The 14852-nt window shown below is 49.5% G+C and overlaps 1 protein-coding gene across 1 annotated transcript in view; it reads left to right on the forward strand.

Annotated features, from left to right (window-relative positions):
- The window catches only part of LOC132578344 (corticotropin-releasing factor receptor 2-like), a 212922-nt gene that overhangs the window by 170571 nt on the left and 27499 nt on the right, over window positions 1–14852 (forward strand). Inside the window, exon 9 of the mRNA XM_060248288.1 lies at window positions 1146–1231. Coding sequence (XP_060104271.1) covers window positions 1146–1231 — 86 coding nt within the window. The remainder of the gene's footprint in view (window positions 1–1145; window positions 1232–14852) is intronic.

Genomic DNA, 14852 nt, shown 5'->3' on the forward strand with positions numbered 1-14852 from the left:
ATTGATTTGATTTACCTTAAATTTGTATGCCACCCGCTCCATACGGACTCTGGGCGGCTCACAGTCACAATACCACAATACAATACCTTATGGTTATAAAATTAAAACATATATAACGATTTATAATTTAAAAACTTAAAAACTGTGCTATAAAATTTCCTACATAGGCGGTCCAGCTTCATTATAGTTCTTAATTCTCTGTATTGCTCTATTTTAAAAAAAGGTCAAGGCAGTCCCCTGTGCAAGCACCAGTCGTTTCCGACTCGGGGTGACGTCGCATCACATTTTCACGGCAGACTTTTTACAGGGTGGTTTGCCATTGCCTTCCCCGGTCATCTACACTTTCCCCCCAGCAAGCTGGGGACTCATTTGACCAACCTCGGAAGGATGGAAGGCTGAGTCAACCTTGAGCTGGCTACCTGAACCCAGCTTCCGCTGGGATTAAACTCAGGTCATGAGCTCTATTAGGTGTCTTATAGATGGATGGTAGTATTCAGCGACATGCTAGTGGCAGCTCTGCACACATTAGTTACTGCGGGCCTGCAGTATCTTATTGCGATTTTATGTTCCATGTATTTACATGAGCATGTAAGCCGCCCTGTGCCTGCTTTCGCAGGGAGGGCGGGGTATAAAATTGAATAAAATGAATAAACAAATAAAATAAATTAACCATCTCCATTTGCATATTACATACACCGCTCAATGGAGAGAAGCGGTATTAAAACGAGACGTTTCTGTCTCTTGCGGTGTGACACAGCAAGACTGCCGGGGTCCAAATAAAATCGATTCAGAAGCCGCCAGCCACATTTCAGAGAGCTATTTTCTTCTCTTCATAATTTTTTTTTTTTTGCTCATGGGTGGAATGAGTATGTCAGAACTATGTCTGACCATTTTGCTTCTCACCGAAACTCTCAGCAGGGTAGAGAGAGAGGCACGCTCCGGGAAGAAGTTCAATTTCATTTCTGTTCCTGTTGGTGATATCGCAGCTTGCGGTATATATATATATATATATATATATATATATATATAAAAAGAAACTCATTTTGAATTGAACTGCTCTGCAGGTTGGTTATTTGGCTGGCTGTTCGCCTCTTGAAGTTCATCGATCTTCTCTTCTCCCCTCCCCCCACGCTTTTGTTTTTCAGATAAATTTTGTATTCCTGTTTAACATAGTTAGGATTTTAATGACAAAGCTGAGAGCATCGACCACTTCTGAAACGATACAGTACAGGTAAGTTGTTGAACAGCGATTACAATGTGGGATTAATGATGATTAAAACGTGGAGAGAGGGATTAAAGTGTGGGATTAACTGCCGGACAATGGAGCAATAGCCCCAGACACATAAAGCTTAATAAGGGGATTGGAGACAAGGATTTTTTTGTAGCAGGAACTCCTTTGCGGGGGCCGCACACCCCTGATGAAGCCAATCCTCCAAGAGCTTCAAAAAGGCAAAGGTAGTCCCCTGTTGAAGCACCAGTCGTACAGGGCTCTTAGTACAGGGCGTACAATAAGCTCCAGGAAGATTGGTTACATCAGGGGTGTGTGACCTAATATGCAAAGGAGTTCCTGCTACAAAAAAAGCCCTGGTTGGAGAGGTGCATGGAGGATAAGCCTAACAGTGGCTACTGGCTGTGGCGACTGAGAGGAACTTCCAGGAGGCAATATCAGGGGGAGTCATCAGCCGCGGCCCTGCTGTTGGCCTTCCAGAGGTACTGGTTGGCCACTGTGTGAGACAGGATGCTGGAGAAGATGAACCACTGGTCTGTTCCAGCGGGCTCTTCTGATGTTCTTCTCAGAGGAAGGCCTCGGCCTCTCTGCCCTGTTGTTGTCCTTCCAGAGGAACTGGTTGGCCACTGTGTGAGACAGGATGCTGGAGAAGATGAACCACTGGTCTGTTCCAGCGAGCTCTTCTGATGTTCTTCTCAGGGGAAGGCCTCGGCCTCTCTGCCCTGTTGTTGGCCTTCCAGAGGAACTGGTTGGCCATTGTGTGAGACAGGATGCTGGAGAAGATGAACCACTGGTCTGTTCCAGCGAGCTCTTCTGATGTTCTTCTCAGGGGAAGGCCTCGACCTCTCTGCCCTGTTGTTGGCCTTCCAGAGGAACTGGTTGGCCACTGTGTGAGACAGGATGCTGGAGAAGATGAACCACTGGTCTGTTCCAGCGAGCTCTTCTGATGTTCTTCTCAGGGGAAGGCCTCGGCCTCTCTGCCCTGTTGTTGGCCTTCCAGAGGAACTGGTTGGCCATTGTGTGAGACAGGATGCTGGAGAAGATGAACCACTGGTCTGTTCCAGCAGGCTCTTCTGATGTTCTTCTCAGGGGAAGGCCTCGGCCTCTCTGCCCTGTTGTTGGCCTTCCAGAGGAACTGGTTGGCCATTGTGTGAGACAGGATGCTGGAGAAGATGAACCACTGGTCTGTTCCAGCAGGCTTTTCTTACGTTCTTGTCAGCCCTGTTGTTTGCCTCTATTCCCTGTTGTTGGCCCTTCAGAGGAATAGTTTGGCCACTGTGTGAGACAGGATGCAGGACTAGGCAGACCACTGCTCTGATCCAGCAGGGATCGTCTTCATTCTTGACAGCAAAAATCATCCAGTTTTCTTTGTGAAATGTACACAGTGTTTAATAGCTGGATCTCTCCATGCGCTATTGCTTACAAGGCATTCAATAGCCAAATACTGAAATCAGGGTTGAAAATATCTGCTCAGTGGCAAGGGGTATACTAAAGCTAGTCTGATGGAAATGAAACAACCGCGTCTTTTTCATGGTCATTCATAACCAAAACAGGAAATTCTGTGCACAACGATAAAGTCCTGCCTTCACCAGTGGCCCAGCAAAGAGTGTACAATTATTTATTTACTCACTGAACTTCAATTATGCAGAGATTTCCAAGTTATCGGTTACCCCTTTTGAATCCACTGTCATCTCACTATGTTGCCGTATTATTTGTTGCTGGCTTTGGCTCTCATATCCCACGCCCAGAGGTGAAATGTTTCCTTAATTTATCCTCTAAGCAAATTCCATCTTAATGTCTGAAAGCATAACACATTTGCAGTGAAGCTGTATGAATGCTGCAGTGTACATCAGGCGGACCCCGTGTGCATCTGGCAGGGTAATTTGCTTCAGATCCCTGTGAAAAAGGCAGACTATAAAAAAAACATAAATAGATAAAAGGAATCAGCCATTGGCTTTAGAACATAAAAGAAGCCATGTCGGATCAGACCAATTGCCCATCCAGTCCAACTCTCTGGGTGTTTTCGCACTCACGTTTTACTGGCGCCACGACCCTCCTGACGCCGGCGAACCTGCATGGATTTCGCACCAGAAGCGCCGGCGCTCCCAGAAGCGCCGGCTACTTCCGTCGCTAAGCCAGCGCAAACGTTTTCCTGCATCTTTGCGATTTCCGTTTGCGCTGGCTTAGCGACGGAAGTAGCTGGCGCTTCTGGGAGCGCCGGCGCTTCTGGTGCGAAATCCATGCAGATTCGCCGGCGTCAGGAGGGTCGTGGCGCCAGTAAAACGTGAGTGCGAAAACGGCCTCTGTGTTACACAGTGGCCAAAAACACCCAGGTGCCATCAGGAAGTCCACCAGTGGGGCCAGAACTCCAGAAGCCCTCCCATTGACGCCCCCCAAGCACCAAAAAGATAGAACATCTCTTCCTGAGACATAAGAGAAGCCATGTTGGATCAGGCCAATGGCCCATCCAGTCCAACTCTCTGTGTTACACAGTGGCCCAAACTCAAGTGCCATCAGGAGGTCCACCAGTGGGGCCAGAACTCCAGAAGCCCTCCCACTGTGGCTCCCTAAGCACCAAGAATATGGAGCATCGCTGCCCCAGACATAAGACCATAAAGGAAGCCATGTTGGATCAGGACAATGGCCCATCCAGTCCAACACTCTGTTCCTCACAGTGGCCAAAGCCCAGATGCCATCAGGAGGTCCTCCAGCAGGCCCAGAACTCCAGAAGCCCTCCCACTGTTGCCCCCCCTCCAGCACCAAGAATACAGAACATCATTGCCCTAGACATAAGAACATAAGAGAAGCCAAGTTGGATCAGGCCAATGGTCCATCCAGTCCAACACTCTGTGTCACATAGTGGCCAAAAAACCCAGGTGCCATCAGGAGGTCCATCAGTGAGGCCAGAACTCCAGAAGCCCTCCCACCATGGCTCCCTAAGCACCAAGAATATGGAGCATCCGTGACTCAGACATAGGACCATAAGGGAAGCCATGTTGGATCAGGCCAATGGCCCATCCAGTCCCACACTCTGTGTCAGTGGCCAAAAAACATCAGGAGGTCCATCAGTGGGGCCAGGACACTAGAAGCTCTCACACTGTTGCCCCCCCCCCCAAAAAAAGCATCAAGCACATTGTTGGACATCCATCTGGTGGGACCCACTCACTGGCTAGAGCCCCTGCCAATAGAAGAAGATGAAGATATTGGATTTATATCCCGCCCTCCACTCCGAAGAGTCTCAGAGCGGCTCACAATCTCCTTTCCCTTCCCCCCCACAACAGACACCCTGTGAGGTAGAAGAAGATATTGGATTTATATCCCGCCCTCCACTCCGAAGAGTCTCAGAGCGGCTCACAATCTCCTTTACCTTCCTCCCCCACAACAGACACCCTGTGAGGTAGAAGAAGATATTGGATTTATATCCCGCCCTCCACTCCGAAGAGTCTCAGAGCGGCTCACAATCTCCTTGACCTTCCTCCCCCACAACAGACACCCTGTGAGGTAGATGAAGATATTGGATTTATATCCCGCCCTCCACTCTGAAGAGTCTCAGAGCGGCTCACAATCTCCTTGACCTTCCTCCCCCACAACAGACACCCTGTGAGGTGGGTGGGGCTGGAGAGGGCTCTCCCAGCAGCTGCCCTTTCAAGGACAACCTCTGCCAGAGCTATGGCTGACCCAAGGCCATGCCAGCAGGTGCAAGTGGAGGAGTGGGGAATCAAACCCGGTTCTCCCAGATAAGAGTCCTCACACTTAACCACTACACCAAACTGGCTAATCGGGACACCCCACCCCCACCTCATCAAGATGCCTCAGCAGGCCAAGAGGCAGAGAAGCAACGCTGGCTCATGTTTCCTGTTAGAACTGATAAAAAGAAGTACTTCTTCACCCAAAGGGTGATTAACACGTGGAACTCACTGCTACAGGAGGTGGCGGCTGCTACAAGCATAGACAGCTTCAAGAGGGGAATGGATAAGCATATGGAGCAGAGGTCCATCAGTGGCTATTAGCCACAGCATTTTGTTGAAACTCTCTGTCTGGGGCAAGTGATGCTCTGTATTCTTGGTGCTTGGGAGGGCACAGTGGGAGGGCTTCTAGTGTCCTGGCCTGACGGTTGGACCTCCTGATGGCACTTGGGGGTTTTTTTGGCCACTGTGTGACACAGAGTGTTGGACTGGATGGGCCATTGGCCTGATCCAACATAGCTTCTCTTGTGTTCTTGTGTTCCTATCCATTCAGTTTGGTTTGTTTTAGCCATGGGCCATAACAAAGAGGTAAAAATGGGAAACTAAAGAGAACAGCGCAAGATAGAGCAAGGAAATTAGATCATTTTTTTTTCCATTACGTATTCACTAAATGCACCCTCAGGATCGGAGACCATCAAGTTTCATTCCATTTCTGTCATCTTTTGGCAACGGGAAGACCTATGCAATGTAGCATGTTTTGTCATCGACAAACGAGCGGGAATTAATTATTTTTGGTAGGGTGGACCGAAAATGTTGTGGGATTGTGTACTCGTGCTGTTCTTAAGAAAGTTGCGCCCTGCTAACAGCCAGAGGGGATGTTATGGGGGGAAAGGCCCTGGAATAGCCCTTGAACAGCTATAAACAGCAGTGTTCCCTCTAGACTGAGTGAGTGTGAACTAGCTCAGTTTTTTAGCCTCCGGCTCACACATTTTTTTTTTTTGTCTTAGCTCAGAAAAAAAATGGCCTCAGAGCAAACTGATTTGTGCGGTAGCTCACAACTTCAATGCCAGTAGCTCACAAAGTAGAATTGTTGCTCACAGGACTCCACAGCTTAGAGGCAGTGTTGGTAGTGAGTGACCTTGAATGACTCGTTCACTTTCAAGGAAGGGTTCAGAAGGCCAGACTAGGTGGAACGGGAGGGAATCCACAGGCATTTATTGGTGCTTGTTCACACAAGTTGTGAGGGCTCTGGTTGTTTCCTGAAAGCCGAATTTGCAGGTGAGGCGAGCTCAGTCCTTTCTCCTGCCCTTCTGTCTGGTCTGATTCCAGGAATCCTGCCCTTCTGTCTGGTCTGATTCCAGGAATCTACTGATGGCCTTAATTTATACCTTGCCTTTTTCCCCAGTGTGGGCTCAAAATGGCTGACAGTGTTCTCCTCTCGCCCTCGATTTTATCCTCGCACCAACCCTGTGAGATGGGTTAGGCTGAGAGAGTGTGACTGGCCCAAAGTCACCCAGCCATCTTTCATGGCAGAGCAGGAATTCGAACCAGGGTCTCCCAGATCTGACACTCTAACCACTACACCACAGTGTATCCTCGTAGCCATTATGGCAGAAAAGGCGGTTAAATGAAGTTCATCAGGTAAGGCAGGGAATAAGTACAGGTGTTCAGTGTCCCGTGGCGCAGAGTGTTAAAGCTGCAGTACTGCAGTCCTAAACTCTGCTCATGACCTGAGTTCGATCCCCTGCAGAAGCTGGGTTTTCAGGTAGCCAGCTTGAGGTTGACTCAGCCTTCCATCCTTCCGAGGTCGGTAAAATGAGTCCCCACCTTGCTGGGGGGAAAGCGTAGATGACTGGGGAAGGCAATGGCAAAGCACCCCGTAAGAAGTCTGCCCTGATAACATTGTGAAAGCAACGTCACCCCAGAGTCGGAAACGACTGGTGCTTGCACAGGGGACCTTTCCTTTTCCTCAGTGTCTGGATTGGAGCTTCCAAAACTGCAATGAACCAGGGGATGAAGAGGCAGCCCAGATTAGTATGTGTGTAAAGAGCCATCAAGTTGCAAATGACTCACGGTGACTCCAGCAAGGGACCTTCTAGGCAAGTGGGAAGCAGAGGTGGTTGGCCATAGCCTTCCTCTGCAGAGCCTTCCTTGGTGTAAAGAGCTATCAAGTTGCAGATGACTCATGGTGACTACAGGAAGGGACTTCCTAGGCAAGTGGGAAGCAGAGGTGGTTGGCCATAGCCTTCCTCTGCAGAGCTTTCCTTGGTGTAAGGAACCCTCAAGTTGCAGATGACTCATGGTGACTCCAGGAAGGGACTTCCTAGGCAAGTGGGAAGCGGAGGTGGTTGGCCATAGCCTTCCTCTGCAGAGCCTTCCTTGGTGTAAAGAGCCCTCAAGTTGCAGATGACTCATGGTGACTCCAGGAAGGGACTTCCTAGGCAAGTGGGAGCAGAGGTGGTTGGCCAAAGCCTTCCACTGCAGAACTTTCCTTGGTGGTCTCTCATTCAAGACTTATAGTGACCCCAGCAAGGAGCTTTCAAGGCAAGTGAGAAGCAGAGGTGGTTGGCCATAGCCTTCCTCTGCAGAGCTTTCCTTGGTGTAAGGAACCCTCAAGTTGCAGATGACTCATGGTGACTCCAGGAAGGGACTTCCTAGGCAAGTGGGAAGCAGATGTGGTTGGCCATAGCCTTCCTCTGCAGAGCTTTCCTTGGTGTAAAGAGCCCTCAAGTTGCAGATGACTCATGGTGACTCCAGGAAGGGACTTCCTAGGCAAGTGGGAGCAGAGGTGGTTGGCCAAAGCCTTCCACTGCAGAACTTTCCTTGGTGGTCTCTCATTCAAGACTTATAGTGACCCCAGCAAGGAGCTTTCAAGGCAAGTGAGAAGCAGAGGTGGTTGGCCATAGCCTTCCTCCGCAGAGCTTTCCTTGGTGTAAAGAACCCTCAAGTTGCAGATGACTCATGGTGACTCCAGGAAGGGACTTCCTAGGCAAGTGGGAAGCAGATGTGGTTGGCCATAGCCTTCCACTGCAGAACTTTCCTTGGTGGTCTCTCATTCAAGACTTATAGTGACCCCAGCAAGGAACTTTCAAGGCAAGTGGGAAGCAGAGGTGGTTGGCCATAGCCTTCCTCCGCAGAGCTTTCCTTGGTGTAAAGAGCCATCAAGTTGCAGATGACTCATGGTGACTCCAGCAAGGGACCTTCTAGGCAAGTGGGAAGCAGAGGTGGTTGGCCATAGCCTTCCTCTGCAGAGCCTTCCTTGGTGTAAAGAGCCATCAAGTTGCAGATGACTCACAGTGACTCCAGGAAGGGACTTCCTAGGGAAGTGGGAAGCAGAGGTGGTTGGCCATAGCCTTCCTCCGCAGAGCTTTCCTTGGTGTAAAGAGCCATCAAGTTGCAGATGACTCATGGTGACTCCAGGAAGGGACTTTCTAGGCAAGTGGGAGCAGAGGTGGTTGGCCAAAGCCTTCCACTGCAGAACTTTCCTTGGTGGTCTCTCATTCAAGACTTATAGTGACCCCAGCAAGGAGCTTTCAAGGCAAGTGAGAAGCAGAGGTGGTTGGCCATAGCCTTCCTCCGCAGAGCTTTCCTTGGTGTAAAGAACCCTCAAGTTGCAGATGACTCATGGTGACTCCAGGAAGGGACTTCCTAGGCAAGTGGGAAGCAGATGTGGTTGGCCATAGCCTTCCACTGCAGAACTTTCCTTGGTGGTCTCTCATTCAAGACTTATAGTGACCCCAGCAAGGAGCTTTCAAGGCAAGTGGGAAGCAGAGGTGGTTGGCCATAGCCTTCCTCCGCAGAGCTTTCCTTGGTGTAAAGAGCCATCAAGTTGCAGATGACTCATGGTGACTCCAGCAAGGGACCTTCTAGGCAAGTGGGAAGCAGAGGTGGTTGGCCATAGCCTTCCTCTGCAGAGCCTTCCTTGGTGTAAAGAGCCATCAAGTTGCAGATGACTCACAGTGACTCCAGGAAGGGACTTCCTAGGCAAGTGGGAAGCAGAGGTGGTTGGCCATAGCCTTCCTCCGCAGAGCTTTCCTTGGTGTAAAGAGCCATCAAGTTGCAGATGACTCATGGTGACTCCAGGAAGGGACTTTCTAGGCAAGTGGGAGCAGAGGTGGTTGGCCAAAGCCTTCCACTGCAGAACTTTCCTTGGTGGTCTCTCATTCAAGACTTATAGTGACCCCAGCAAGGAGCTTTCAAGGCAAGTGAGAAGCAGAGGTGGTTGGCCATAGCCTTCCACTGCAGAACTTTCCTTGGTGGTCTCTCATTCAAGACTTATAGTGACCCCAGCAAGGAGCTTTCAAGGCAAGTGGGAAGCAGAGGTGGTTGGCCATAGCCTTCCACTGCAGAACTTTCCTTGGTGGTCTCTCATTCAAGACTTATAGTGACCCCAGCAAGGAGCTTTCAAGGCAAGTGAGAAGCAGAGGTGGTTGGCCATTGCCTTCCTCTGCAGAGCCTTCTTTGGTGGTCTCCAATCTAAGACTTACGATTACCCCAGGAAGCAGAGGTGGTTGGCCATTGCTTTCTTCTGCAGTTTTCTCAGGTGGTCTCCCATCCAAGTCTTAAGGTGAACCCAGCAAGTGGCGTTCAAGGCAAGTGAGCAGCAGAGGCCATTGCCTTCCTCTGCAGAGCCTTCCTTGGTGGTCTCCCGTCCAAGACTTACGGCAACCCCAGCAAGGAGTTTTCAAGCCAAGTGAGAAGCGGAGGCGGTTTGCCATGGCCTTCCTCTGCAGAGCCTGTCTTGGTGGACTCCCTTCCAAGTACTGACCCTGCTTAGCTTCCAAGATCCCATGAGATCAGCCCAAATTAGAGGCTGGTGGAAAAGACTGTCTTTGGTGAACCCAGGACTGCTTGACACCCCAGGCAAGACTAACTTCTGGCAACCCGTCCCCCCACTGATAAAGTCACCGAGTCACATGGGGAGGCTCCCAGTTCGGTGCCCCCAGAAGGCTGGTGCCCTGGGCAGTCACCTAATTTGCCTAGTGGTAGAGCCAGCCTTGAGTGTACCTCGATTAACGTTGGGGAGCTTCTCACCCCCAATTTGCTTTGAGATATTGGCTAAGAACATCAGCTATCCCGGGCTGGAGTCCAAGTTATCTCGACAGCGCTGCTGGGAATCCCCCGAGCTTCGATTTCTGCAGCGTTTCTATTTCGCCGGCTTTTCATTTCATCCCCAAAATCCACAGGGCGCCGTTCTCCGACTGCGCTTCTCTTTCGAAAGCGCTTTCAGCTCGGCAAATCCAATCTGACCTGCTAAGCTTGTCTTTTTTGAGCAGCGCTTTGCCTTACTGACACGGACACAATTGGATCCCGTGATTTGATTTCGCTCGCAGACGGAGAAAGGCCCACGTTCGTCTAATGCAAATGAAAAGCGGAGCTGTTGCGGTCGGATCGCGCCGCTGAAACCACTCCGCTGACGGCAATCTCCCCATTTAACGTTAACCTTTCTTTTCATTAAAGTGCTAATGATGTGGAAGCCAGAACTGGAACTCGGTTTAAAGACGCCATCCTGGAAATGAGATGGATGGTCCTGTTTATGTAACATGAGCCAATCAAGGCGAGGGGAGGGTCATACTCACCCCATGTCTGTTCATTGCTCTAAATTTGTGCACATACAGACATCTATGAGGAAAGTCCTATGAGGAAAGGTTGAAGGAGCTGAGGATGTTTAGCCTGGAGAGGAGGCGGCTGAGAGGTGATAGGATCACCATCTTCAAGGACTTGAAGGGCTGTCCTAGAGAGGATGGTGCAGAATTGTTTTCTGTGGCCCCGGAAGGCAGGACTAGAACCAATGGGTTGAAATTAAATCAAAAGAGTTTCTGGCTCAACATTAGGAAATCCTATGAAGAAAGGTTGAAGGAGCTGGGGATGTTTAGCCTGGAGAGGAGGTGTCTGAGAGGTGATAGGATCATCGTCTTCAAGTACGTGAAGGGCTGTCCTATAGAGGATGGTGTGGAATTGTTTTCTGTGGCCATAGAAGGTAGGACCAGAACCAATGGGTTGAAATTAAATCAAAAGAGTTTCCGGCTCAACATTAGGAAGAACTTCCTGACCGTTAGAGCGGTTCCTCAGTGGAACAGGCTTCCTCGGGAGGTGGTGGGCTCTCCTTCCTTGGAGGTTTTTCAACAGAGGTGACTAAAGGCTCACTCCAAGACAATGGAAAAACTCATCCGAGAGCTACTATTTGCTGATGATGCTGCACTCGTCTCCCACTCGGTATCAGCTCTGCAGCATATGACGTCCTGCTTTGCAGAGGCTGCCAAGCTATTCGGCCTAGAAGTTAGTCTGAAGAAGACAGAAGTTCTCCACCAGCCTGCACCCCAGGAAGATTATCACCCTCCCTGCATCACTGTGGGTGAATCAGTACTGAAGACAGTCCAGCAGTTCAGCTACCTGGGGTGCATCATCTCCTCAGATGCCAAGATCGACAAGGAGATTGACAACAGGCTGGCAAAGGCAAACCATGCATTTGGCCGACTGCACAAAAGAGTGTGGAGCAACAAGCATCTGAAAAAAGGCACAAAGATCAATGTTTACAAAGCGGTTGTGATGACAACCCTCATCTACGGCTCCAAATCGTGGGTTTTATACCGTCATCACCTGCGACTCCTTGAGCGCTTTCATCAGCGCTGCCTTCGCACCATCCTCAACATCCACTGGAGTGACTTTGTGACCAACACTGAAGTCCTCAAGAGGGTGGAGGTTACAAGCATCGAAGCACTGCTGTTGAAGACGCAGCTGCGCTGGGCAGGGCATATTTCTAGGATGGAAAACCACCGCCTTCCCAAGATTGCTCTGTATGGCGAACTTTCCACCGGCCATCGAAATAGAGGGGCACCAAAGAAGAGGTACAAGGACTCCTTGAAGAAATCCCTTGGCACCTGTCGCATCAACCATCACCAGTGGTCTGACCTAGCCTCAGATCGCAAAGCATGGAGGCACACCATCCACCAGGCTGTCTCTTCCTTTGAGAACGCACGCATAGCTGGTCTTGAGGACAAAAGGAGATTGAGGAAGAATCGCACTGCTACAGCACCAACCCCAAATCAGACTTTTCCCTGCAGCCACTGTGGCCGGATCTGCCTGTCCCGCATTGGTCTTGTCAGCCACCAGCGAGCCTGCAGCAGACGTGGACTACTGCACCCTTCTTAAATCTTCGTTCGCGAAGTCAAGCCAAGAGAGAGAGAGAGAGATGGCCATCTGACAGCAATGCAGATCCTGTGAATTTAGGGGGAGGTGTTTGTGAGTTTCCTGCATTGTGCAGGGGGTTGGACTAGATGACCCTGAAGGTCCCTTCCAACTCTATGATTCTATGATCTGTGTGGACAGGATACAGGACACAGCAACAACGTAAAGCTCAGGTGTATGTATGCTTTTTGCAGCGGTTCATACAAGCATATGAAGTTCTAAAACGGACGTCAAGACACACAAAGTCAAAGTATTTTATTGTTTCAGCCGTAGGCCAGGGGTGTCAAACTCATTTGTTACGAGGGCTGGATCTGGCATATATGAGACTGTTGGGTCGAGTCATGTCGGGTTGTTCCCGCGAAGCTGCAGAGCCTTGTGAGCAAAAATTTGTGAGCGACTGGCCTTAACGTGAGCTACTGGCACGAAAGCGGGGAGCCGCTGCATGAATTAGTGTGTTCCGGGGCCAGTGTCCTGAGCGAAGACAAAAATGTGTGAGCTGGTAGATGAAAATCTGTGAGCTAGCTCACACTAACTCAGCTTAGAGGGAACATTTAAGATTAAATAGCAGAGATACAGATCAAAGATTTCAGGTTTTCACGGCTGGTAACATCATTAGGGTTTGTAGAATCTTTCGGGCTCAAGTGCCATGTTCTACTGGAGAAAGTTTTCCTTCAATGCACAGCAGCCAAGAAGGTCAGAGCGCCTGCTCTGGCTGCAACGCCACTGAGGATGTTCTCCGCAGCTGAGAACGAAACGTCTGGAAGGAAAACTTTCTCCAGTAGAACACGGCACTTCAGCCCGAAAGATTCTACAAACCCTAGAGATACAGATGTTTGTAAATACACACACTCACACACACACACACACACACACACACACACACACATATATATATATATATATATATATATATATATATATATATATATATATATATATATATATATATATATATATATATATATATATATATATTAAAACATGCTTAAAATGTTAGCACTCATTGATCTACCCGCCTGGCTACCCACGTGAATCCATCTCACCCCTGGTGCATTCATTCCCTGGTAAACCATTGAAGGAAATATTCAGGAAATATTCCAGCACCTATCTGCGTCTTCCCGGAGCTTTCCTTGCAGCAGGATATTAGGCCACACACCCCTGTTGTAGCCAATCCTCTTGGAGCTTACAGTAGGCCTTGTACTAAGAGCCCTGTAAGCTCTTGGAGGATTGGCTAGGTAAGAGGGGTGTGGTCTAATATGCAAAGAAGCTCCTGCTACAAAAAAAAGCTCTGCTTCTTCCAATGAACAAATGGCATCTCCAGACTACATATAAGAAAATGGCAGGAAGAAAAGGGCTAACCGAGTCTACGTTTCTGTGGGGCCTGGGCAGGCAGTACCTGGGGTCTCCTTCCTTCCTTCCTTCCTTCCTTCCTTCCTTCCTTCCTTCCTTCCTTCCTTCCTTCCTTCCTTCCTTCCTTCCTTCCTTCCTTCCTTCCTTCCTTCCTTCCTTCCTTCCTTCCTTCCTTCCTTCTTTTGCTTGACATTACAACTCCTGACTTATACCTACCTGCCCACTTGCCTATCTTCTCCTTTCCCACTGCCTAGCTCCCTATCCTATCCTCCCCTCCCCTCCCCCATTTGCTCATTTTCCAGTCCTCCCACTGCTCACCCAGCCTAACTTGACTATGCGGCTGGTGGCAGTGGGCTCTATCAGTGGCTATTAGCCACAAGGTATAGATGGAACTCTCTATCTGGGTCACGTGATGCTCTTTATTCTCGGTGTCTAGGGGGTCACAGTGGGAGGGCTTCTGGAATTCTGGACCTCCTGGTGGCACATGGGTTTTGGCCACTGTGTTGCAGAGTGTTGGACTGGATGGGCCATTGCCCTGATCCAACATGGTTTCTCTTATGTTCTTATGTTTGGGATACTGATGTTCTGTCTCCTTGGTGCATGGGGGGGGGGGGCAACAGTGGGAGGACTTCTGGAGTTCTGACCCTGCTGATGGATCTCCTGATGTCACCTGAGTTTTGGGCGCTGTGTGACATGGAGTGTCGAACTGGATGGACCCTTAGTCTGATCCAACATGGCTTCTCTGATGTTCTTATCGATATGCATACAGAGCAGAGGTTCATCAGTGGCTATTAGCCACAGGGTATAAATGGAACTCTCTGTCTGGGGCAAGTGATGCTCTCTATTCTTGGTGCTTGGGGGTGGGCCACAGTGGGAGGGCTTCTAGTGTCCTGGCCCCACTGGTGGACCTCCTGGTGGCACCTGTTTTGGGGGGGCGGGGTTGCCACTGTGTGACACAGAGTGTTGGACTGGAGAGGCCACTGGCCTGATCTGACATGACTTCTTTTATGTTCTTACCAAGAACCAAAAAGGTAAGAAGAAAACCTCGTAGAGGGCCAATAGTTAAAACCTCATATGTACTTGTTGTATGTAAAAATGCATTCAAGTCAAAACACAGAGACGGGTCCAATGAAAGCTTCGTAACAAAGTACAAATGACATACACACAGGGACCAATTATTGTGACCTGATATGTTTCGGCTCAAAACAGCCTTCTTCAGAGTTCAACCAACATAAGGTACAAACAGGCACCCATTCCAAGGAACTGGGGAGAAATAGGACAATACCGGGCCAAAAACGGAATGCTCCAAAGCGAGATCGTTAGACACAAGACGGGAATGTTAATGAGGCCTCGTAGGAATAAGCCTTGTGTCCAGCGCATATGCACAGGTGGTAAAAGGT

This window comes from Heteronotia binoei, chromosome 10 (genome assembly GCF_032191835.1).
Source record: "Heteronotia binoei isolate CCM8104 ecotype False Entrance Well chromosome 10, APGP_CSIRO_Hbin_v1, whole genome shotgun sequence".
In the NCBI taxonomy this organism is placed as follows: Eukaryota; Metazoa; Chordata; class Lepidosauria; order Squamata; family Gekkonidae; genus Heteronotia; species Heteronotia binoei.